A 23,671-nucleotide genomic window follows, 5' to 3' on the forward strand; every position below is an offset into this window, starting at 1 on the left:
CCCCACTGGAGATGAGGAAACGGTGGTTCAGAAGGGTAAAGAATATTTCCTAAAGTCAAATAGCTGAGTGTTCTAATCAACCAGAATGACCAAAAAAATCCCAACTGCCTAAAGTTGCCGTCCAGCTGCCAGAGTTCTGGGCTACCCCTTCACAGAAATGGTAGCTCATGAATGGTTCAGGGACAGATCTTGAAAAATAGTCTGCAACAGAGCAAGTACTTGTTAAAGGTTTGTTGAATGAATAAATGATTGAATGGGTGAATTTGAAGATAGTTGTTTAAAAGACAGTCTACTCCACCCCAGCCAGGCAGAGGCCTATAATTCAGCACTCTCTGCTTACCACTGCTGCCAACTGCCCTTCCCACCGCATTACCCAGAAGCTAGTCTAATGGCATTAACCATTCCAGCCAGCCAGGACACAGTTAAAAGCTTCAGTCCAACCACTGACTGACCCCATCCTTGGTCTTGGCTCTGGGCCCTAGGCTGAGAGAGTGGTCTGGTTGTTTACCAGGAATTTGGACCTTCTTCAGAGAAAAGCACAGATGACCTATTAGTCTAATTCAAGCACTTAGCAAGGAATGACTGTACCATTCACACCCCTAGCCCCAGGATAATAGAGCCAAAGCAAATGGAAAAGGCTTGATGGTTCGGAGATCTTCCTGGGAGGGGAACAAGGGGAATGTCCACCCAGTGCCCCATTGAGGACTATGGGAAGGCAGGTTGGCTGGGCTTTCCTGGAGCAGGGTGGGGTATGTGGATACAGCAATGTTTAGGGAGCTGCTTCCCTATTCCACCCCCAACTCTGGCAGCATTCCTGCACATCCTACTGCCAGTTACCTCCTCACTGCCTTAAAACCTGGCTCAGAGAAAAACAGGAAAACAACAAAATACCCATCAATACAGAACTGGTTAAACTATGTATGTAGGAATATGCATTCGTATAAGTCCATGTTATGCAGCTCATAAAAAGGATGACGTGTTTCAAACTCTACTCGTGGGTGTTGACTTACACTTTCTTGTCTTTTTTTTTTTTTTTTGTCTTTTGAGGGCCGCACCTGCAGCATATGGAGGTTCCCAGGCTAAGGGTCCAATCAGAGCTATTGTTGCCGGCCTACGCCAGAGCCACAGCAATGCCAGATCCGAGCCACGTCTGCAACCTTCACTACAGTTCATGGCAACACCGGATCCTTAGCCCACTGGGTGAGGCCAGAAATAGAACCTGCAACCTCATGTTTCCTAGTCGGATTCATTTCTGCTGCGCCACGACCAGAACTCCAGACTTACACTTTGATATGCAGTGTCTTACCTCACTTACACAGAATTATGCAAACCCCATATTCTCATGTGCACAGGGAGTACTTTGGAATTTTGAGAATGGGATTTTTTTTTTCCTTGTCTTTTTTAGGGCTGTCCTGCAGCATATGGAAGTTCCCAGGCCAGGGTCTGAATAAGAGATACAGCTGCCGGCCTACACCTACAGCCGCAGCAGTGCCGGATCCGAGGTGAGCAAGACCAGGGATCAAGCATGGATTCTAGCAGGATTTGCTTCCACTGCGCCACAATGGGAACTCCAAGAGTGGGATTATTAAGATTTAAATTTTCTTCTTTACACTTGTCTGTACTGTTCAAATTCTCTACAAAAACCATATGTTGTAATTGCTAACTTTTTTCAGTTCTTACTGTATGTCAGGCACAATGTTTTACATGGATTATCTCATTCTTTGTGAAGTGGGTTCTATGCGTTTTCATGCTATCAATGTAGATATTGAGGCCCAGAAAGGTTAAGACCAATATCACGTGGCTAATGACTGACAAAGCCAAATGTTTCAAATGTTCTTTCAAATGTTGTTGAAAGCTTAAATGAATTATGCATGTCCTTGCACAGTAGTACCTGGCACACAGTAGGGGCTCAATAAATGAGGGTTTCTATGATTATTGTACAGCTCATCACTCCACATTGTTCCTACTGAGTGTCTTGTCTGTTTCCCTTCTCCGATGGGTGAAAGGCCCGAACACAGGACCTGAGGATTATTACCTCACGATATTCTGTCCCCAGCACAGTGTCCTGCAGAGCCGGCACTTATCAGATGCTTATGGAAAGAGCGAATGAATTAATAGACAAATATCCACAGCTCTACAGATATATTTTCCTAACTACTTGGCATAGGTGGCTGTTTCCTTAACTCACCTGGATTGAACATGAATTCAAGGACCAGCCTGTCCTTTCCTCTGGCCCCCATTATGGTCTGGAGCAGAGCAATAACACAAGCAGATGCTCAAATACTGTGACTGACTGTGGGCGCTCCTCCCTCAGCTGCTGTGGTAGATCCCAGGCAGTATCCCCAAAACGGCTAAAGCTGGGACAGGCACCAGGTCCACAGTCTTGCATAAGCCATTTTCCTTCTGGCTCCACATCAAACACACAGAGAAGCTGAGAGACTTGTTTGGGGTCACAGAGCAGTTGGTGGCAGGGTTGCTGTGTCTTATACATCACCTGGCCTGTGGTTTTGTGTCTGTAACACTCCTAGTTCTATATAAATTCACAATATGAAACAATGGGAAAAGAACAAAGTTTGAAGTCAAAATGTTTAATTATGAACCAAGAGGCTAGGGGGACTTTGGGACAGTGGGAGGAAGAAAGCAAAGACCAAATGCTCCAGCTCCTGATGCCCAAATGCTCTGCAGGATCCCTGGGCAGGGCAGGCTGTAGGTTCCCAACCCCCATTCAGAGGAGGAGACAAGGGGCCAGGTCTTTCTTCAGCTCTCCTTACCATGAGGAATGTCCTTCCAGGCTGCCTCAGAACACCCACCCCTGCCTACCCGGAGAATGCACCAGAGCATGACTGATTTGCTAGCGCCTAGGTGATCTTGGCGAGCAGGAGAAAGGAATAAGGAGAGAGCTTGGCAGAGCTGGACATCACCAGAAGCTATGGCTAAACTATGGCTAAACCATGGTCACAAAGTCCTAAGGAGGGGCAGCTTGAGTCAGAAGTGGAGGGAATGGGGAACTAAGCTAGTCAGCTTCTACTGTGGCCTCATCCGGAGTCCACTGGACGTGCGGTGTGGGGCCAGGTTGCCACGTTGTTTACTGAGCCTCCTTCCTGAGGCTGCCCTTTCCTCACCCTTTCCTGCTCACTGCAGGGCAGGCTGGGGGTGGTGAGGGAAGAGGGCCCCCAGGGAAGTCCAGCTACCAGAGGCTTGGACGCAGAACCAACATTAGTGTACAGGAGAAAAGAGAGGGCACCCAGGGCTGTGGTCTCAGAGCAGGGTTTTTGTTCTGTGGAAGAAATGGAATGGAGTCAGCGCCACTCTTTTCACCACCTCAGTCTCAGCCAAGGCCTGTCCCTCCCCGCCCAAGGGTCCATTAGAAGTCTATATAGTATTTGTGACCGCAGCAGGTCACCCCCCTTCAATTCCTTGTCTACCTTGTCTGGATTTTCCCGAGCTGGTCTGGTTAAGGTAGGAGATGGATAAAGAGGAGGCCCTACCTGGTGCTCCATCACCGAAAAGGCAGAGTCTGCCCCGCCCTGGTCCTGGGAGAAGAGCTGGCTGTGAAAACGCATCTTAGCTGCAATGGCCTCCGCTGAGAAGAGGAGGAAAGGTAGAGTGAAAGCAGGCAGATGCTGGAGGTTTCTCAGGCTCCCAAAGAAGGAAAAGCAATGTCTCAGGGACCCTGAGATAGAGTAGGATGGGGGTGGTGGGGGTAGCAGGGGAGAATGAGCTATTACCTCCTTCTGCCAGCTATTCTAAGAGTGTCCCTGGGGCCCAGACAAGTGAAAAGGCAGCCTTGGGGTCACTCAGGGAATGGGAAAAGGCAGAAAGGCCCAGGCCGGGGGGGGGGGGATATGTGAGCCTGTGCTGAGGAGGGGGCTGCTGTATTGACAGGAGCTGGACGCAATTTGTGTGGACCACAGAGCTGACCCTCTCCCTCTCCCTGGGTGAAGCAAGCCCCCTTGGGGGTGGGAGCAGGTGGTGCGCACTCACCAAGGCAGGGGTTGCGAGAGAAGGACTCTTCCAGCTGTTCGCACTCCTCCTGCAGGTTGCCACTGCCTCGGCAGGTGCAGCTTAAGGCAATGCTGGCACTGACATTGCTGACAAAGTTGGGAGTCATGGCAGTCCCTGTGTGGTGGAGAGAGGATCATCAGGGCCTAAGTCAGCTCCAGCTTCAGCTCCCACCCTCTCCGACCTGTCTCAGAACCATCTGTTTGGGTTCAGTCTCCAGAACGTTTTTACCCCCCAGGGATGGCCAACCTATGGGCCTCCTACAGATACTCCCATCTCACCAATCAGCCCCATGTACGCTTGCAGACATCTGGAGTGCTCTGTTGCACAGGTCCCCAGGACGTCCATGGGATGGCAGTGGGTCTGAAAATCTGCCAGGCGTGATCTGGAAGAAGGGAAATTTTAGTTAGGTCTTCATTGATGGTCTGGACTGCAGCCTTCACCTGTCCTGCCCCTTTAGTTGACACACCCATCTTCATGCCAAATCTTCTGTCTTTCAAAGGCCTGGAGTTCCCGTCGTGGCGCAGTGGTTAATGAATCCGACTAGGAACCATGAGGTTGCGGGTTCGGTCCCTGCCCTTGCTCAGTGGGTTAACAATCCGGCGTTGCCGTGAGCTGTGGTGTAGGTTGCAGACTCGGCTCGGATCCTGCGTTGCTGTGGCTCTGGCGTAGGCTGGCAGCTACAGCTCTTATTAGACCCCTAGCCTGGGAACCTCCATATGCCGCAGGAGCGGCCCAAGAAATGGCAAAAAAAAAACAAAACCAAAAACCAAGGCCTGGCACGTGGCATCCTCCTCAGTGAAGCCTGCTCCTATCACAATTAAATATACCATCACCCCAGCCTCCATGGCTTTTATCACTGAATTTGGGCTCCACAGCCTCTAATTATGAGATCACAGGCAGCTTCTTCAACCTCAGTTCCCTTGATGGTAAACAGAAATGAAAACTGCACTACCTTTAGTATTTTTGTGAGGATGAAATAAGAACATACATGTAAAACATCATTTAACATAGTGCCTGGTATATAGTAGGTGACAGTAAATGTTAGATGTTTTATTTATTTACTTACTTACCTCCTTACTTACTTATTTTTGCTTTTTGCTTTTTAGGGCCATACCCAGGGCATGTGGAACTTCCCAGGCTAGGGGTTGAACTGGAGCTACAGCTGCTGGCCTACACCACAGCCATGGCAACTCGGGATCCGAGCCATGTCTGTGACCTACATCACAGCTCTGAGCGAGGCCAGGGATGGAACACACATTCTCATGGATACTAGTCAGATTCTTTTCCCTGAGCCATGATAGGAGCTCCTACATGTTTTCATTTTTAATACTCATCCTACAACAGATAAAGCTGGTTACCTTCAGGTGATGGAATTATGAGTATTATTTTCTATATATATTTTCTGCAGTTTTCCTCACCTTTTGCCTTGTGTTAGATTGGTGGTTTACTTCTCTGTCATCCCTACCAGGTTGCAAACTCTTTGAAGGAAGGGACAATATCTTAGTCATTTAGCCCAGCACTTGTTATGTAATAGCAATAGTAATAGCTACCGGCATAGTAATAGGCAGCAGGGCAGAGCCTTTAGGAAGGCAGCCATGCTCACCACTATACCACCAAGGCTCACACAACAGAGCCTATAGGAGCAGAGACTTCCTTCATTCCAAACATCATTAACAAACCTGAACTACTACCTAAGTGAATTTGAGCAAGTTATTTAACTTTTCTCTGCAATGGTTTCTTCATGTGTAAACTGAGGATGATGAAAAAAATAATAATAGCATCTATCTTAAGGGGTTCTTGTGAAGTTTAGATGAGTTAATACATGTTAAGTACTTAAAACAGTACTTAGCCAACAGTAAGTACTCAGAAATTGTTATTATAATGATTATTGAGAGCTGTGACTATGTAACATTTCTGGGCCTCAGAAAGGTAAAGGAGAAGGTTATAGAGAAGTAAGTGGTTGTAGAACCAGGCTGCAAAACAAGTTTGGTGTGACTTTGTCAACGAACATCACTTGAAAGGATGATAACTTCAATTTGGTAACTGTCTATGTCCTGAGAAGGCCAAGGCAAGCCAGATCAAAATTTTGCTTCAGAGGAGTTCCCTGGTGGTCCAGTGGTTAGGATTAAGTGTTTTCACCACTGCGGACACCCCCCCTTCCCCCAATTTTTTTTGTTTAAGAGTATCTATCAGGGGTTCCTGCTGTGTGTAGTAGGACTGATGGTGTCTCTGCAGTGGCAGGGACACCTATCCCCAGCCTGGAGAGTGGTTAAGGATCTGGTATTGTCGCAGCTATGGCATAAGTCACATTCCTGGCCTGGGAACTCCACATGCCAAGGTGCAGCCAAAAAAAAAAAAAAAAAAAAGAATATCAGACACTTTACACATATTCATGTCCTTTGATTTGGTAATGACACTTGCAGCAATACAAGCTTAGCAGTGATTAGGTTTGTGCACAAAATTAATGAATAAAAGTGATATTTATTGCAGCATTACTTATAGCAATAAAGCAACCTAAATTTCTAAAAATAAATGAATGAGGGCAACCACAAATGAAAACCAAACATTACAGTCACAAAAACTAACAAGAAAAGTATACCAGCATAAAATAACTGGAAATCATCCAAAAACAAAAAAAAAGGAACATAGGAGAAAAACTTTCCTTGAAAAAGACACATGCACCTGTATGTTCATTGCAGCACTATTCACAATAGCCAAGACATGGAAACAACCTAAATGTCCATCGACAGATGAATGGATTAAGATGTATATATACACAATGGAATACTACTGAGCCATAAAAAGGAACAAAATAATGCCACCTGCAGCAACATGGATGGAATTAGAGATTCTTATACTAAGTGAAGTAAGTCTGAAAGGGAAAGACAAATACCATATGATATCACTTAATCACTTATATCTGGAATCTAATATATGGCACAAATGAACCTTTCCACAGAAAAGAAACTCATGGACTTGGAAAACAGACTTGGGGTTGCCAAGGGGGAGGAAGTAGGATGGACGGAAATCTGGGGTTAATAGATGCAAACTATTGCATTTGGAATGCATAAGCAATGAGATCCTGCTATATAGCACTGGGAACTGTATCTAGTCACTTGTGATGGAGCACGATGGGGGATAATGAGAGAAAAAGAATGTGTGTGTGTGTGTGTGTGTGTGTGTGTGTGTGTGACTGGTTCACTTTGCTACAGTAGAAAATTGACAGAACACTGCAAACCAAGTATAAGAGAACAAATAAAAATCATTAAAAAATTAAAATAGAGGAATGATTAAAATATAGAGCATATATAAAATGAAATACATATAGGCACTTAAAAATATCAAGTTGTCAAAGGACAGTAAATGAAAAACTAAGCACCATCCTTTACTGAGTGCTTACTCTGCACCAGTAAGCTAACCCTCTACATAAATTATATAAGTTAACTCTCACCAGAATCCCATGAGGTCTGCATTACTATTCTAGTTTTTACAGAGGACTAAGTGGAACCGTAGGTCACCTGACAGAATTTTAGGTTAAGTGATGTATTCAGGGTCACAATGACCCAGGATTTAAATTCAGATCTCTCTGACTTGAGAGCCTGCCTTCATTTTCCATACTGCTTCCACCAATAAATGTTCGCCAGATAGCTAGAGACAAACAAAATCTTTTTTCAGACTGGAAGGAAATGTTCTCCAAAGTATGATAGATTACCTCCAGGTAACTGATTTTGAGTGGTACTTTTACACGCTTTTTCTTTTATTTTCTTTCTTTTTTTTTTTTTTTTTTTTTTTTTGTCTTATTGCCTTTTCTAGGGCCGCTCCCACGGCATATGGAGTTTCCCAGGCTAGGGGTCTAATCGGAGCTATAGCCGCCGGCCTACACCACAGCCACAGCAACTCGGGATCCAAGCCACGTCTTCGACCTACACCACAGCTCACGGCAACGCCGGATCCTTAACCCACTGAGCAAGGCCAGGGATCGAACCTGCAACTTCACCGTTCCTAGTCAGGTTCGTTAACCACTGCGCCACAACGGGAACTCCTACACGCTTTTTATTTTCTAGAGTTTTAAAACTACACATAGAAACTCTTTTCTCAAAAAGAATACATACATATATGAATTCCCTTCTGGCACAGTGAGTTGAGGATCCCATGTTGTCACTGCAGCAGCTCGGGGTTGCTGCTGTGGCAGCAGGTTTGATTCCTGGCTCAGGAACTTTCACATGTATTCTTGTGCAGCCAGGAAAAAAAAAAAAAAATACACACACGCACCCTTTTTGAGAAAATAGCTTCAGAAAGTATTAAGGGTAGCTACATGTTGAAGTCTGTCTACAGTCCCTGGAGGGGTCAGAACCATCTTGGCACAAGAAGGTGGGGAGGAAGGAGTGGCGCCCACCCTACCCCCACGCCCACCTCGCCTGGCACTGGTACCTGCACAGTGGCTGGGACAGGCATTGTTGACGCAGCTCCAGGCAGTTGGTGGCCTCAGAGGGTAGCACGCAGCTGGGTGCAATGGTGTTGCGCCGGCGCTGCCCACAGCCCTGGTCGGTGGGTGCACACGGGCAGAACAGCAAGCCCTGTGCCTGGGGCTCGGGCGCCTTCTCAAAGAAGGCGCGAAGCTGCCCTTGGCAGTTGTGGCGCTGACAGCGGGACCCCGAGCAAGCCTCCCCATAGGCCTTGCGCAGCCGGTCACACTTCTCATTAAATGTGCACAGTATGGCGAACTTGAGGCAGCGATCCCAATCTGGGGGAAGAGGGGCACCAAGTCAGCAGTCTTCTCTGCAAACCTGCAATCCAGCCTCCCCAGGAATCCCTGCAACACTCTGATTCAAAGGGAGGAAAAGGAGAATTGCCCAGAATAAGTCCTTTCCCTCTACCCACCAACTATATCTGGTATTCAAGAACCTCCCCCATTCTGTTCCTTAGCTTGCCCAGGTTAAAAACAAAACAAAACAAAAGCAAAAAATGTACATCTAACACTCATTAGAATTCAAGCAGCCAGAGAGCTCTAATAACCAAAACCCCTTCCTCAACTCTGTGCTGTGAGTGAGATCTCATGGTGGAAACTGTAACCTGCAGTTTCCCCACAACATTCTGCAGTACTTTCTGAACTGTCCACAACACACACCACCAAGTTCTATTTAGGATTTCGTTTTGTATCTGTCTATTCTGCTCAGTTTTAATATCGCCCACCTGTCATTGATTAATGATGCACAAAAACTCCCCATACTCTGAGCCTTTGGAAATTATGGTGATATTTCTATTAACAGAACATTCCAGCAGTCAGAATAATGGAGTAACTGGAATAGGTTATTCCCAGATTCCTTGGAACCCAGAGTTTGTCTCTATGCTTTTCTCTCAAAAATCCTAATTCTAATATAGAGAACTGACTGTATAACAAAGCTCACATCTTTCTCAAAAAGAAAGTACGTGTGTGTATGTTCCTTTCCCATCAACACAACAGCCTCGATTTCCTCTTTGCCACACAGATGGCTCCCCACCCTAGTCACCCCTGAGGAGTAACACTCTTTCTCACCATTTTCCCTGCCCAACACCTCGCCCATCCCATTAGAACGGTTGAAAACAAGCAATTTCCTAGTCTTCAGGGACAAAAAGCTACTTTCCTGGCTGCCTTGAATGAGAGTAAATACTCCATTTCAGCACATTTTTTCCTGGGACTGCTGCCACTCCCGCCAAGCCCTTTGTAGAGACCGACCTCTTTTTTTTTTTTTTTTTTTTTTTTTTGCTTTTGTTTTTTTTTTTGCTTTGAGTTTGTTATCACTGAGCCACAACAGGAATTCTGAGACCCACCTTTTGAAACAAGGGAGCTCTAACAGGCTCTCTTTGAAGAACTCCCTAACAACTATTGTTCTTGAGTTCCTGCTGTGGTGCAGTGGGTTAGAAATCTGACTGCACTGGCTTGGGTCTCTGTGGAAACAAGGGTTCAATCCCCAGCCTGGCACAGTGGGTTAAAGGATCTGGCTTTGCCACAGCTACAGCTGGGATTCAATCTATGGCCCAGAAACTTCCATATGCTAAGGGTGTGGCCATAAAATTAAAAAAAACAAACCGAAAAACTATTGCTCTCTGCAGAATTGTGAGACTAGACCATCCCTTAGCTCAGATTCCTACTTCGATCCTGCCAGTGTTCCTTTCTTTCTTTTTTTTGTTTTGGCTGCCCCACAGCATATGGAGTTCCTGGGCCAGGGATCAGATCCGAGCTGAAGCTGTGACCTACACCACAGCTGTGGCAATGCCAGATCCTTTAACCCACTATGCTAGGCCAGGGATCGAGCTGTGTACCAACATTCCAGAGATGCTGCAGATCCTGTTGTGCTTCAGTGGGAACTCCTGACAGTGTTTCTTTAGTTACCTGGCAGGCTAGCACTCCCTGCCCCACCCCCACTCCCTTTCCTCCAGCTTGTGTTCCCCACCAGCCACTGCTCCCTCGAGGTTCAGCCGCCACCCCATACCCACCTCCCAACACACACACCTCAGCCCCAGCTTGCCCTCCACACCTGGTTTGAGCATTCTGAGTTTGCTGAGATTCATTTTCCAGGGTTTTCTGGTCACTGTGTCTTCATAGGGGGAGACATCCAGCTCATAGTCACCTAGAGATAAGGTTGGGAGCATCAGAATCCTGAGAACAGGGCTGGAGGTGGGCATAGGAGGGCTGAGGCTGCTGGGTCAGACCTCAAAGCACTTAGGAGAAAAGGACAAGGTAAACTCTATCTAACTAGCTGCATGCTGGACAGAGGAGAGAAAAAAAACAGGGCCACAAAGGCATAGGTTGGGCTTGATGAATAAACTGGGTTTAATGATGAGAATAATAAAGCTATCATATGCTGAGCATGCTGTGTACTAGGCACTACGGTGTAAGTGAAAAAAATAGGTATATATGTATATATGATCTCACTGAGTCCTCCTAGAAGTCTTCAGGCAGGTAAAAAGAAATCGAGGATGAGAGAGGTTAAGTCTCTTACTCGGGCTCACATAAACTAATAAGTGGAGCTGAGATTTAAAATCTGGATTATCTGATTCCAGAGTCTCTGCCCCAGACATACTACTTATGGGCACATAAACAGGAAAGGAGACTCTGCCTTGTTTCCACTTAATATTGGAGAAGGGGCAGTGGTGGACTCTGTTCTAGACCTGACCACTTAGCTATGGAGATGCATCAGGCACCAAGGAGATGGAAATGAGACCAGGTCTGGAAGTGATCCTGACCAAGAAAAGCAGAGAAGGGAGAGACAACAATCTCAAAGGAAACACATCTCTTTCAGTCATCCCCATGGGGCTGAGGGCTCCTTAAGGGGATGTACTAAGTCTTATAAAACCACTGCATATGGGAGTTGCCTTGGGGTGCAGCAAGTTAAGGGTCCAGCATTGTCACTGTAGTGGCTCAGGCTGCTGCTGTGGTGCAGATTCAGTCCCTGGTCTGGGAAATTCCACATGCCTCAGGCACTGTCAAAAAAAAAAAGTTTAAAAAATTACTGCATAGCTCATACACATGGCAGGTGCTCAAATAAACACTGAGTAACAACTCTTGTTTGAAGAGAGAGGTGAGCTTGTAGGGATGTCACCCAACAGGCCTTTATGAATGCATTTTTTTTTTGTTTTTTGTTTTTTTTTTGCTTTTTAAGGCTACACCCGCGGCACATGGAGGTTCCCAGGCTAAGGGTCTAATTGGAGTTACAGCTGCCGGCCTACACCACAGCCACAGCAATGCAGGATCCTTAACCCACTGAGTGAGGCCAGGGATCGAAACCTGTGTCCTCATGGATACTGGTCAGGTTTGTTACCTGCTGAGCCATGACAGGAACTCCTAAAATTTTTTTATTATAGATGATTTACAATGTTCTGTCAATTTCTGCTGTACAGCAAAGTAAGCCAGTTACACATATACATGCATTTTTTAATGAATGCATCTTTAGGAGGGAAGGGATACAGATAACAAAGCAAACAGGACAGGATGGTCTGGATACTAGGGAAGCCCTGGAGGTTCCAAGGGAAGAGAGAGGAGGCAAGAGACTGCAGGAGCAGCAGCAGGGGAATGTCTGAAAGAGAAGTGATTACAATGAGTAGTAGAAAGTAGGGAACAAGGAGTGTGGTAAATTGTGTTACTGTTTCCAACTGCTTGCTGTGATAGGATTCTACATCCCTACCTGCTGCCATGTGACTCTCAGACCCCTTTTAAGAGGACTATACTTTTCCACCCCACACTGCCCGGCCATATGACTTGCTTTGGCCTGTGGATTGTGAGCTGAGGAGATGGAAATCACATCTGAGCAGAAGCTTTAAGAACCACCACATGGTCCTGCTGCTGCTCTTTTCCCTCTGCCATCCTGGATCTTCCCAGGAATAAGACAGGTGGAGCAAAGACAAAGCCTTCTCACAGAAGCCCACAGCACATGTGTAACATGAACAAAAGATACATTTCTGTTGAAAGCTGGAGATGTGGGAGTTGGCTGGTTGTTACTACAGCATAACTTAGCAAGTTCTTATTAAAAATGTAACTGGTATCTAGAAAGAGAGTGCTGGAGTAACAAAAAAAGATCTCAAATATGTGGTATTGGCTTTAGGACAGGCCAGTGGGTGGTGAATAAGCTGTTCCTGGGGGCCAGGAAGGTGACAGTCCTCATTATGCAGTGGTAAAATTGTTGCCTGCAATAACTTGGACTGAGGATGACGTACTGAGGGAGCTTCTGTTTTAAGGGGAAGAAGCTGAGATGCGGATTACTAGTACGTCTTGATTGCTAATGGCTGCATGTGGCAAGGTACTACAAGAAAGATATAAGCTCAGAGAATTGACCAGTCTACAAATAGGAAGAAAACAGAGAAGAAAAATTATAGAAACTCTCAGACTTGCAGGATTAAGAGATGCAACTGCTTCCTTCTCATATTCAAATGGTAAAAGATAAAATTGAAAAATGCTTTGAGTAATAAGGTCAATTACAACTCAGCCTTGGGGTAAAGACCAATTCAAGTTTGTGGCTATGATGCCCTTTGTGGAGATCTCTCATTGATTAAGAGGGTATCCAATAAACTCTGCCAGTTGGACAAATGTGCTTAGGGAAAAAAAGACTAAAGACAGTGGCTCTCTCACAGAAGCCTGATAAGGGCAAGGTACTTCTAATTAGGTCTCAAAAGAGATACATGTCTTGAAAAGGGTTATAGGAAAGGCTATGGCACAAGGTGAAATGAATCAAAGATAAAAAAGTAGTTATGTTTTGAGATAGTTGTACTGCTAAGAGCCACCAGCCTGAATTAAAAGAGATTCTGACTATTTGAGACTTAAGATGCTCCAACATCCCTCAGGTAGAAAGCAAGCTGAGAATGGTACTCAGTTCCTAAAGAGGCTGTGGTCTCCAATGCCCTTTTCACATGTAGCCAAAGAAAATGGAATAGGAAGGACAACCCAAGGGTCTGGGAAGCTCCTAGGCTTGCTCCTCAATGAGCAAAAGCAGGGCCTTATGAAAGAGTAATCCCTGGAGGTTCCTGCTATGGCTCAGTGGGTTAAGAACCTGACATAGTCTCCGTGAAGATGCAGGTTTGCTCTCTGGCCTCACTCAGTGGGTTAAAGATAAAGATCCAGTGTTGCAGCTAACTGTGGCATAGGCTGCAGATGAAGCTTGGATCTGGTGTTGCTGTGGCATAGGCCTGTAGCTGCAGCTCCAATTCAACCCTTAACCCAAGGAACTTCCATATGCCACAGGCGCAGCCATAAAAAGAAACAAAAAAGAGAGCAATCCTTACTTCCAGGGAAGATGGCCCTTGCAACATTTGTGCAGGACTTCAGAATTACTACAAATCAATGTCTGCCTGTGTGCCTCCAGTTACTACCTACATGCTTTTTTTTTTTTTTTTTTTTTTTGAGCCACACCTGCAGCATATGGAAGTTCCTAGGCTAGGGGTCAACTGGAACTGTAGCCACTGGCCTACACCACAGCCATGGCAATGCCACATCCACAACCTAAGCTGCAGCTTGCAGCAATGCTGGATCCTTAACCCACTGAGAGAGGCCAGGGAATGAATGCACATCCTCATGGATACTAGTCAGGTTCTTAACCTGCTGAGTCAGAGTAAGAAGTCCCCATTACTCCCCTTTCTAAGAGGGTTTGTTCTGCTTCTCCTGTCCCTGTTCCATACCATATATTGAATATAGATGTGAAGCAGATGACTTTTTAGCCCATAGGTTTCTAGATTAAGAGGAACCATATCCAGACCAGATATAGAAATTAACACAAGATCCCAGACTTGGAGCCTGATGCCCTGCTTGGGTAAAACTCTTAGGGCATCTTCCTTAGAAAGTGGGTGGGTATGTTATTTTGTTTGTGGATGGGAGGGAAATGAATGTTTTGACCAACCAGTAGACTATGGTAAATTGTTTTTTGTTTCCAATTATTTTTGCCCTCCTTGTAAGATTACACATCCTCATTTATTGCCATGTGATTTTCAGTGGCTCCTGTGGAATGAGTATACTTCTTCTTCCTACTGGTGTCAGGTTTGACCATGTGATTTGCTTTATTAATGGAATGTGAGCAGAAATATTCTATGTAATACCTGAGCAGAAATTTTTTAAAGCATCAAATGGTTCTGCCATTGCTCATTTCCCTCTGCATGAGAAGAGAACATCTGAGACAGAGGCTGTACCAGATCCCAGAATAAAGAGGACACATGACACAGCCAAGATGGAATGTGAGCAAGAATTTAACCTTTGTTTTACAAGACCCTGTTCTGTTATTGTAGCATAGTCTAATAGAAACTGACTAACACAGAAAGGGCTCTTTGGAGTCAGAGGATGCTCCTCTCCTGGGCTCATCCAGTGCCATCTTTCTCTTACCATCTTCTGTCTAGTTAATGAGTATCTTCTCTGTTAAAGGTTGGACCAGGACGCTGCCTCCCTCTCTCTCTGAACATATGGATTATGTTATATTTGCAGCCTGTTTATGGGTTAAGACCATTGCTCTCTATTTCTGCTCCATATTCTTCTGTTCCAGGAGTTCCCTATTCTGGACCTCAGCCTGGCTCAGAGGTCTTCCAAGAGGCAGCTACATGTTTCCAGGTAAGAGAGGGGGAAGTGGTGAGAAGAAAGGATAGTGCTATGAGGGCCCAGAAGGATACTGCCAGTTCCCCCCTCCACATCTTACTGATGTGAAATCCAGAGTTTCATTATCATCCCTGTCAGAATCAACCACATGGCCCATATACAATAGGATTAAAAAAACAACCTCCATGAGCCATCTTCCATAGCTTAGCCCACTCTAGGATGGGGGCCTCACCAAGGCTGCGGGCAGGGTGAACAGTCCAGTAGATGTCCAGGCAGGTAGCTTGGTTCTTCATGCGCCGGTGGCATGTGCAGCTCATCAGAGAGCTATTCCTGAGTTGCTGTGCTGCTTCCATGCAGTCCTTGGGGACTGAAGGCTCCTCTGCAGGTGATGGGATGCTTCTACTAGAGGCACAGGAACTCAGGTAGTGGTAGGTAGCATTGCAAGTGGGATTGGCCTGGCACTTCCTCCTGGCCTGGAGACAGCTGTTCATGAGCCGGCCTTCTGTGGGAAGGTAGTACCCTAGAAAGGGAGAGAGACCAGGTGAGTCTGAGGAGCTAAGTGGGAGAACAAAGTCATAAGGTAGGGTGAAGGGGATTCTGGATGAAATCTTTAGCACCCAAGTCTTCGGGTAGCACAAAGGCCTTTAGGGATGAATGGGGAGAAAGAGGTCCAACAGGAGTGGAGAATCTGCAGCTGTCACAATCTGAACAAAAGAGATGAGGCTCAAGAAGAGTTGGAGGATTAATGAAGAAAGGCCTTTCAGCCTCCTGGGACAGGGAGGGGGACAGTGGTTTGAAGCATAGCCTGATGACCCTGCCAGCCACAGGGAAGAGGGCCCTGGGCAGGGCTATGCCATGGACAGGGCTAGCATCATAACCAGAGTTGACAATGCATGGGAATGCTAAATGACACTTAGCAACAACTCTGAGTCCTTCATTAAAAGTCACTTTAGAAAACCTTACAGGGGAGTTCCCGTCATGGCTCAGTGGTTAATGAATCCACTAGGAACCATGAGGTTACGGGTTTGATCTCTGGCCTTCATCAGTGGGTTAAGGATCTGGCATTGCCATGAGCTGTGGTGTAGGTCGCAGACATGGCTTGGATCTGGCATTGGTGTGGCTGTGATGTAGGCCTGAGGCTACAGCTCCGATTAGACCCCTAGCCTGGGAACCTCCATATGTCTTGGGTGTGGCCCTAAAAAGACAAAACAAACAAACAAAGTTTTAAAAAAAGAAAACCTTACAGTGAAAACTGGTTCAAGTGGAGGTGGGGTACTTTTACTGATTCTGTCACTCAAGGATACCAAGGTTGGTGATAGTTCAGCCACGGAGAATGGCCCTGCACAGTAGGACTTAGGGTACCTATCAAGGGGTAACAGCACACTATCATCCCCTAATTTTTCAAGGCAGAACATCTAGGAGTCGTGCTGAATTCTCTTCTTTCCTTCACATGCTGTGTTCAGTCTAACAGATGCTGTCAACTCCACTATATATCTGGAATACGGCCATTTCTCTTCACATCATCACCACCTCCTTAACTCAAGCCACCATCAACTCTCGTCTGAAGTAGTCAAGAGTCCTTCTTGGTCTCCCTGATTCCATCTTCCAAACTCATTCTCCCATACCATTCAGCCATCTTTTTTTCTCCCTGCTTTACTGAGATATAATTGACAGACAACATTGTTTAAGCTTTAGGTGTACAACATTTGATACATGTATATCTTGTAAAATGTTATCACAATAAGGTTAGTTCACATCCTACCTTTCACATAACTACCATTTTTTCTGTTGTTGCATCCATCTTTTTTATAAATTTTTTTTAGGTTGGAAGACATTTTTTATTGAGGTGAAATTCTTGTCTGGTGATCACTTTGAAATGCATGGAAACAACAAATCACTATGTCATACACCAGGAACACAGTGTTGTAGGTCAATTATATATCTAAAAACAGATAAACTAATAGGAAAAGAAAACAGATTAGCAGTTCCTAGAGGTAGAGGATGAGGAGTGGGAATTGGATGAAGGTAGTCAAAGGTACAAACTTTAATTATTTTAAAAAGAAAAGGGAAAGAAAAAATTCATGTAACATGAAATTAACCATCTTAAAGGGTACAATTAAATGACATTTAGTACATTCACAATGTTGTACAACCACCACTTCTAATTCCAATACATTTTCATCATCCCAAAAGGAAGCCCATACCCATTAAACAGTCACCCTCTATTCTTGCTTCCGCCGAAGTCCTGGCAACTACTAGTCTGCTTTCTGTCTCTACTGATTTACCTGTTCTAGATATTTCATGTAAATGGAACCATAAAATATGCACTGTTTTGTATCTAGCTTCTTACATCTAACATACTGTTTTCAAGGTTCATCCACATTGTAGCATATATCAGTTCATTCTTTTAGATAATACTTCATTGTATGGATAGGTTTTGTTCAAACATTAGCTAATGGACATTTGGGTTGTTTTCATCTTTTGGTAACTGTGAATGTTTTGTGAACATTCATGTAAAAGTATTTGCTTAAATACCTGTATTCATTTCTCTTGGGTATATACGTAGGAGTGGAATTGCCGGTCATACGGTAACTCTATGGGTAACTTGTTGATGAACCACTAAATTGTTTTCCACAGTGGCTGTACCGTTTTACATTCCTAGTAGCAATGCATGAGGGTAGTTCCAATTTCTCTCCCTACTTGCCAACTCATATTTTCTGGTTTCTGTTCTGTTTTCATAGCCATCCTTGTGGGTATGAAGTAGTAGCATTTGCATTTCCCTGATAACTAATGATACTCAGCATGTTTTCATGTGTCTGTTAGACATTTGTACATCATGTTTGATAATAAATTTAATTAAAGCATAACATGTAGAAAAATACACGAATCAAAAATATAAGGCTAGATGGAGTTTCTGTTGTGGCTTACCAGTAACAAATCTGACTAGTATCCATGAGGAGGTAAGTTCGATCCCTGGCCTGGCTCAGTGGGTTAAGGATATGGTGTTGCTGTGAGGTGTGGTGTAGGTCAAGACAAGGCTTGGAACGTACATTGCTGTGGCTGTGGTATAGGCGGGCAGCTGCAGCTCTGATTGGACCCCTAGCCTGGGAACTTCTATACGCTACAGATGAGGTCCTAAAAAGGCAAACAAACAAACAAAAAAAGTTTAGCTAGGAAGTTCCCCTGTGGTACAGCAGGTGAAGGATCCAGCGTTGCTGCAACTGCGGTGAAGGTTTGATACCTGGCCCAGGAACTTCAGAATACCGCAGGTGTGGCCACAAAAAAAAACAAAAACAAAAAAAAAAAAAACAAACCAGCTCAATGAATTTCAAATTATATACACTTGTGTAACCAGACCCCCAGACAAAGAACTAGAATGTTACTGGCACCCTAGAAGGCATCTGACAGTCACCATCTTCCCAAGCCTATAGAGTATCTTTTTTTTAATAGACAAGGCATAGATTTATTTAGAGAGGTACACATTCCATAGACAGAATGCAGTACACCAAGGCATAGATTTATTTAGAGAGGTACACATTCCATAGACAGAATGCAGTACACCAATATATTTTAAAATGTATATATGTATAAATTATATAAATAATTTATAATCTATATATATAGCTATACATACATATAATTTATAACCAACATATATAAATATATATATATATCTATATATTTTTTTAGGGCCTGAGCAGGGCTAGGGCTCAAACCCACATCCTCATGAATACTAGTTGGGTTTGTTAGTGCTGAGGCACAGTGGGAACTCCTAATATAATATCTTGATTTCTAATATTAGAGATAAAGTTTTGCCTGTTTTTCAACTACACAACACATGCTTTTGGTGTCTTGGCTTCTTTTGCTCATTATTATGATTCTAAAACCCACCCATACTGTTAAGTATAGTTGTAAACAATTTATTTTCATTGCTGTATAGCATTCCATTGTGTGACTATAATTCTAACACTGATAAGCATTATACAAGATCATCTCATAAATTTTAAATCGGATCATCTCATTTCTCTGCTTAAATCCCTCAAACAGCTTCCTCTGCACCTAGGTTAAGATCTAGTTTATGTACCTTGGCTTAAAAAGCCTACCTGGTTCCTTCCCACCTCTCTAACCTTACTTTCTGGCTCTCTCTTTCTGTCTCATTTCCTTCCATCTGCACTGGGCTTCTTTCCAGCTTCTACTGAACAAGACAAGCTTGTGTCCACCTAGCCTTTCTTTCTGTTTGGAATGCTCTTCCACCTGATCTTCACATGGCTGTCCCCTTTTCTGATAATTCAGTTCACAACTGAAGTGTCATCTCAGAAAGGTCATCCCAAGAGTTCCCATAGTGGGGCAACAGAAACAAATCTGACTAGGAACCATGAGGTTGTGGGTTCGATCCCTGGCTTTGCTCAGTGGGTTAAGGATCCAGCATTACCATGAGCTGTGGTGTAGGTCGTAGACACAGCTTGGATCTGGCATTTCCATGGATGTGGTGTAGGCTGGCAGCTGTAGCTCTGATTAGATCCCTAGCCTGGGAACCTCCATATGCCATGGGTGTGGCCCTAAAAAGACCAAAAAAAAAAAAAGGTCATCCCAAACAACCAATGTAAAATAGTCCCTTGACTACTCTAACACAGTTATTCCAATTCTCTGCAATAGCACTTATCAGCACTTGACATTTTTTTTACTTCATTTTTTATCATCTCCTCAGCTAGGCCTTTTTTTTTTTTTTTTTTTTTTTAGTGCCATACCTACAGCATATGTAAGTTCCCAGGCTAGGGATCAAATTGGAGCGGCAGCTGCCGCCTATACCACAGCCACAGCAATGTTGGATCCTAGACTCATCTTCACCCTATGCTAAAGCTTGCAGCAATGGGATCCTTAAGCCACAGAGCAAGGCCAGGGATTGAACAGATTATTATGTTGGGTTCTTAACCCAGTGAGCCACAATGGGAACTCCTCCTCACAGATTATTATGTTGGGTTCTTAACCCAGTGAGCCACAATGGGAACTCCTCCTTAGCTAGACTTTTCATGTCTGTCTTACTACTACTCTGTTACAAGCTCCTAGAACAATGCTTGTTCTTTGTAGGCTCCTAGTAATATTTTAAAAATAACCAGATAACAGACACATTTTGCAAGCCACTCCTGTACCTTCTCTGGGTCCTTTCCCTCTATTTACAATCAAAGTGTCCCAAAATTAGGAGGGAGCCTCCAAGTTTAGTTAGTTCAAACTTCTCTTACAATCACATAACAATAAATTAGATTACTTATTAAAATGCCCATTTCTGAGCCCCAGTCCCAAATGACCAAATCAGAATCTCTGATGATAAAGCCTGGAAACCTGAATTTTCTTGACTTCACTGGTGAGTATGATACACCCTAAAGTCTGAGAAATGTTGCTCTATCTAATATGTAAAAAAAGGACAGGATCAGAAGTACTGAATTTTTCTTTTGCTTCAGGCTCCAACATGCCTCAACTGGGCAGCATTACTTTTTTAACTTAAAATTTTGATATTTTGTTCATCACGGATTTTTTGGCATTATTTTTGATTTTTTAAAAGAGGGGATTGGATTAAACCAGAGTTTCTCAGAGCAGGGGGTGGGGAAGAGAGAAGATAGAGCCCTTTTGGGGGGTATATCAGAATTTCCAAAGGGAATGTGTGGTTCAAAAAAGCACATTTGACAATTCTACATGAAAAAGATGAAAACAAAAACTTTTGAAATTTCAAAATTTATTTACAGAAGGGAGTTTCCCTTGTGGCTCAGTGAATTAAGAATTCAACTAGTATCCATGAGGATGCCAGTTCGAGCCCTGGCCTCACTCTGTGGGTTAAAGGATCTGGCATTGCCTCGAGTTGTGATGTAAGTTGCAGACATGGCTCAGATCTGGCATTACTGTGGCTGTGGTGTAGGCCAACAACTACAGCTCTGATTCAACCCCTAGCCCAGGAACTTCCATAAGCCGAGGGTACAGCCCTAAAAAAGACAAAAAAAAAAAAAAAAATCTACAGAAGGCATGAGTTTTTGGTTTTGGTTTTTGGTTTGTTTTGTTTTGTTTTTTTTGGCCACACCCATAGCATGTGTAAGTTCCCTGGCCAGGGAGAGATTTTTATCCTTACCAAAAAGAGGATATAGATTTAAACGGTTTGAGGAATGCTGAATGTTAAACACGTTACTTCTCCTGACTGAAAGAAACATAAGCAGGTCCAAGTCTCGCTCCTTTAAGTGGACTAAATATTGAGTTGTAACAATTTTCAAAATGAAAACTCTAATTTCTTAGCTGATAGTTCACCAAGTCAGAGTAAGAGTGGATTTAGAGGCACTGCAGCTCAATAAAAGAAGGTGGGGGTCATGCTAATTTTGATCATTAACAGGGTAGAACCTGTTCCCTAGACTGGTTAGTGTTTAATGTATACCTTTGATCCTGACATGCAAACATACTGGTTTTTTGTTTTGTTTTGTTTTGTTTCTGTTTTTTTTCTTTTTTGGCTGTCCCTCTGCTTATGGAGTTCCCAGGCCAGGGATCAGATCTGAGCCACAGCTGCAGCAACACCAGATCCCTAACCCCCTATGCTGGGCCAGGATCAAGGCTGCATCTGTGCTCCAGAGACGCCGCTGATCCCGCTGTACCACAAAGGGAACTCCCAGCCATATTGTTAGGGTCAGTGAAATTTCCTGGGCAGTCAAATCAGATCAGTGATGTCTTGCTACTCTGATTTACTGATGAAGTCAGTCTGGACAGACCAGTACTTTCCCTTCTGTATCTTTCTGTCAGCCAAGATTGCATTTCTGCAGTCCTGCCTTGTGGACTGAGGGCACGTGTAAATGTGTGGTCTCTGTCTCTAGATTCCCTCCAGTCAGGCTCTAGACAGGAGCCCCATAGTCAGACTCCATGTACCAACCCAACTTCCAAAGGCCCCGTCCAGGTTCCTGGTGGAATGGCATTGTTTTAAAACCAGACCTTGAACTAGCTATTAAAACAGGCCTTGAAACACCTATGGTGGATTTATAACAGGGCAAGGCACCATGCTGGGCAGCTTTCAGGGAAAGGCCATCTTGCCCAATAGTGAGTTTTATTCATTATAATTAAAACAGCAATGAAGTATATCCTGAAGAGGGGGTTTGTTGATGGTGAGCAACACAACCAAATAATGAGGTTGGCAAGTTCTAGGCAGCAGTTTCCAACCCTAATTTGTGACAAGTCAGTTCTAACAAAAACTTCTCTATTTTCATTGGTAACCAGTGTCCACCTCCCCTATCCTTACAGGCAGTGGACAGAAGCCCATGTGGAACAAATGGCAGTCCTGCTCCTGATTCTCCTACACCTCCTAGAGATGCAGTCCTGATAGTGGCCTGGCTGCAGGCTATTCTGAAGATGCACCTCAAAAGAGGGAAGAGGGAAAAGCGGAAGCGAAGAGATGCTTGGGTGCCCTGATCATGGCTGGCACTCAATCTAAAAGTTCAGACACTGGACGAGGCATGGAACAGAGCCCCTCCCTGGCACCCTGGGCTGCCTCCTCCAATTCCCCAGGCTTGGACAAACGCACACCCAGCACCAGGCAGCTGTGTGGTGTCTGAGCCCTCTCCGAGCATTGGTGCTGGGCCCTCCCACAGGTTCTCCTCCACTACCACTCACGCACCCCTCCCCTGGCCGCAGAGCGGGCTCCGTGGACTCACAGACGACACTCACCTGCTCTGAGCAGCAGTGGCAGCAGCAGCAGCAGGAGCGCGGGCGGCAGCTGTCGCGGGCTCGGGGGGCGCGCCATGGCCCGGTGTACACGCCGGGTGCCCGCGTCTGGGGCGCTCTGCCTGCGAAGGGCGCGGCGTTCCCCTCGCTTCCGCGCGCTGGAGCTCTGAGAGTCGGGATCCTCGGCCGGCACCTCCCACCGCCTTGGGCCGCCCCTCCTGGCGCGAACGGCGCCGACACGCTCCCACCAGGGTCCTGGGCGCCGCCCTCAAACTCAGAAGCGGACCACAGCACCTCTCCTTCTGGACCGAGAGGGCAGCGGAGGTGGGAATAAACGAGGGCACGCGCTGGGGCTTTGGCTAGTAAGAGTGCTCCACCCCAGCCGGCCCACCTGCCCGTCCTGCCAACTTCGCTTAGAGGGGCATTCTGCCCAAGTCACGGTGGAAGCTGCGGGATGGAGCCTTGCCATCTCTGGGGTCCAGAGAGAATCAAAACAGCATTCTATCTTAGTTTCTGGAATCCAGTCCCTACCACCACCAAGGAACAACTACCCCAAATGAAATCTGGTAACATAACTTGAACAAACCCACAAAGGCTCTCGTGTTTCTAGGTTGTTTTGTTTTGTTTTTCTATTAGAATGTGCACATCTATTATTTTGTTTCTCATGATAAATACCTTCAAGGGTGAGATTCAGTTCTTATCATTAGCCTCAAGATTCTGCAAAGGTGTGTCTCAGACAGGTGAAATGGCTTTGCGGGGAGCAGACCTGGGGCCAGATCCCAGGACCTTTGCCAGAGACTATATTCCTCCAAAATTCAACCCCTTGAGTGTCATGAAGGAGGATGGAAAGTTTAAACTCCCCTTAGACTAAACTGCAGAGATCTCCCTGGACAAAAGATCACTGAGGAAGGTGGCTGGAGAGGCCACTTA

The 23,671-nt window shown here is 45.0% G+C and overlaps 1 protein-coding gene across 2 annotated transcripts; it reads right to left on the reverse strand.

Moving 5' to 3' along the window:
- Window positions 1-2,572: 2,572 nt before the first annotated feature.
- On the reverse strand, window positions 2,573-22,922 carry GFRA3 (GDNF family receptor alpha 3). 2 transcript variants are annotated; one of them, XM_003123953.6, is made up of 8 exons: window positions 22,745-22,922; window positions 15,288-15,575; window positions 10,524-10,616; window positions 8,437-8,749; window positions 4,284-4,387; window positions 3,985-4,119; window positions 3,489-3,583; window positions 2,573-3,277 (listed from the first exon to the last, which is right to left on the reverse strand). In XM_003123953.6, exons 1-8 carry the CDS (start codon window positions 22,818-22,820, stop codon window positions 3,188-3,190), a joined length of 1,194 nt encoding a protein of 397 aa, XP_003124001.3. In that variant the 5' UTR covers window positions 22,821-22,922; the 3' UTR covers window positions 2,573-3,187. The 2 variants fall into 2 exon arrangements, with proteins under 2 accessions (XP_003124001.3, XP_084870844.1); XM_085014718.1 differs by lacking the exon at window positions 22,745-22,922 and adding an exon at window positions 16,818-18,002 and having other exon boundaries at window positions 15,288-16,711.
- Window positions 22,923-23,671: the final 749 nt, after the last annotated feature.

The sequence above is a fragment of the Sus scrofa genome, chromosome 2, assembly GCF_054392235.1.
Source record: "Sus scrofa isolate SSC_HxYL_T2T_F1_AM1 chromosome 2, Sscrofa_HxYL_maternal_Yorkshire_Landrace_v2.0, whole genome shotgun sequence".
NCBI classification, from domain to species: domain Eukaryota; kingdom Metazoa; phylum Chordata; class Mammalia; order Artiodactyla; family Suidae; genus Sus; species Sus scrofa.

Bases quoted from the DNA above. Each gene is read 5' to 3' on its own strand.
- GFRA3 (XM_003123953.6), bottom strand. From the start codon at position 22,820: ATGGCGCGCCCCCCGAGCCCGCGACAGCTGCCGCCCGCGCTCCTGCTG. The intron at 15,576-22,744 runs GTGAGTGTCGTC...CTCCCTTTCTAG, and splicing joins GCCACTGCTGCTCAGAGCAG to GGTACTACCTTCCCACAGAA. The intron at 10,617-15,287 runs GTGAGGCCCCCA...CCTTATCTCTAG, and splicing joins TCACCCTGCCCGCAGCCTTG to GTGACTATGAGCTGGATGTC.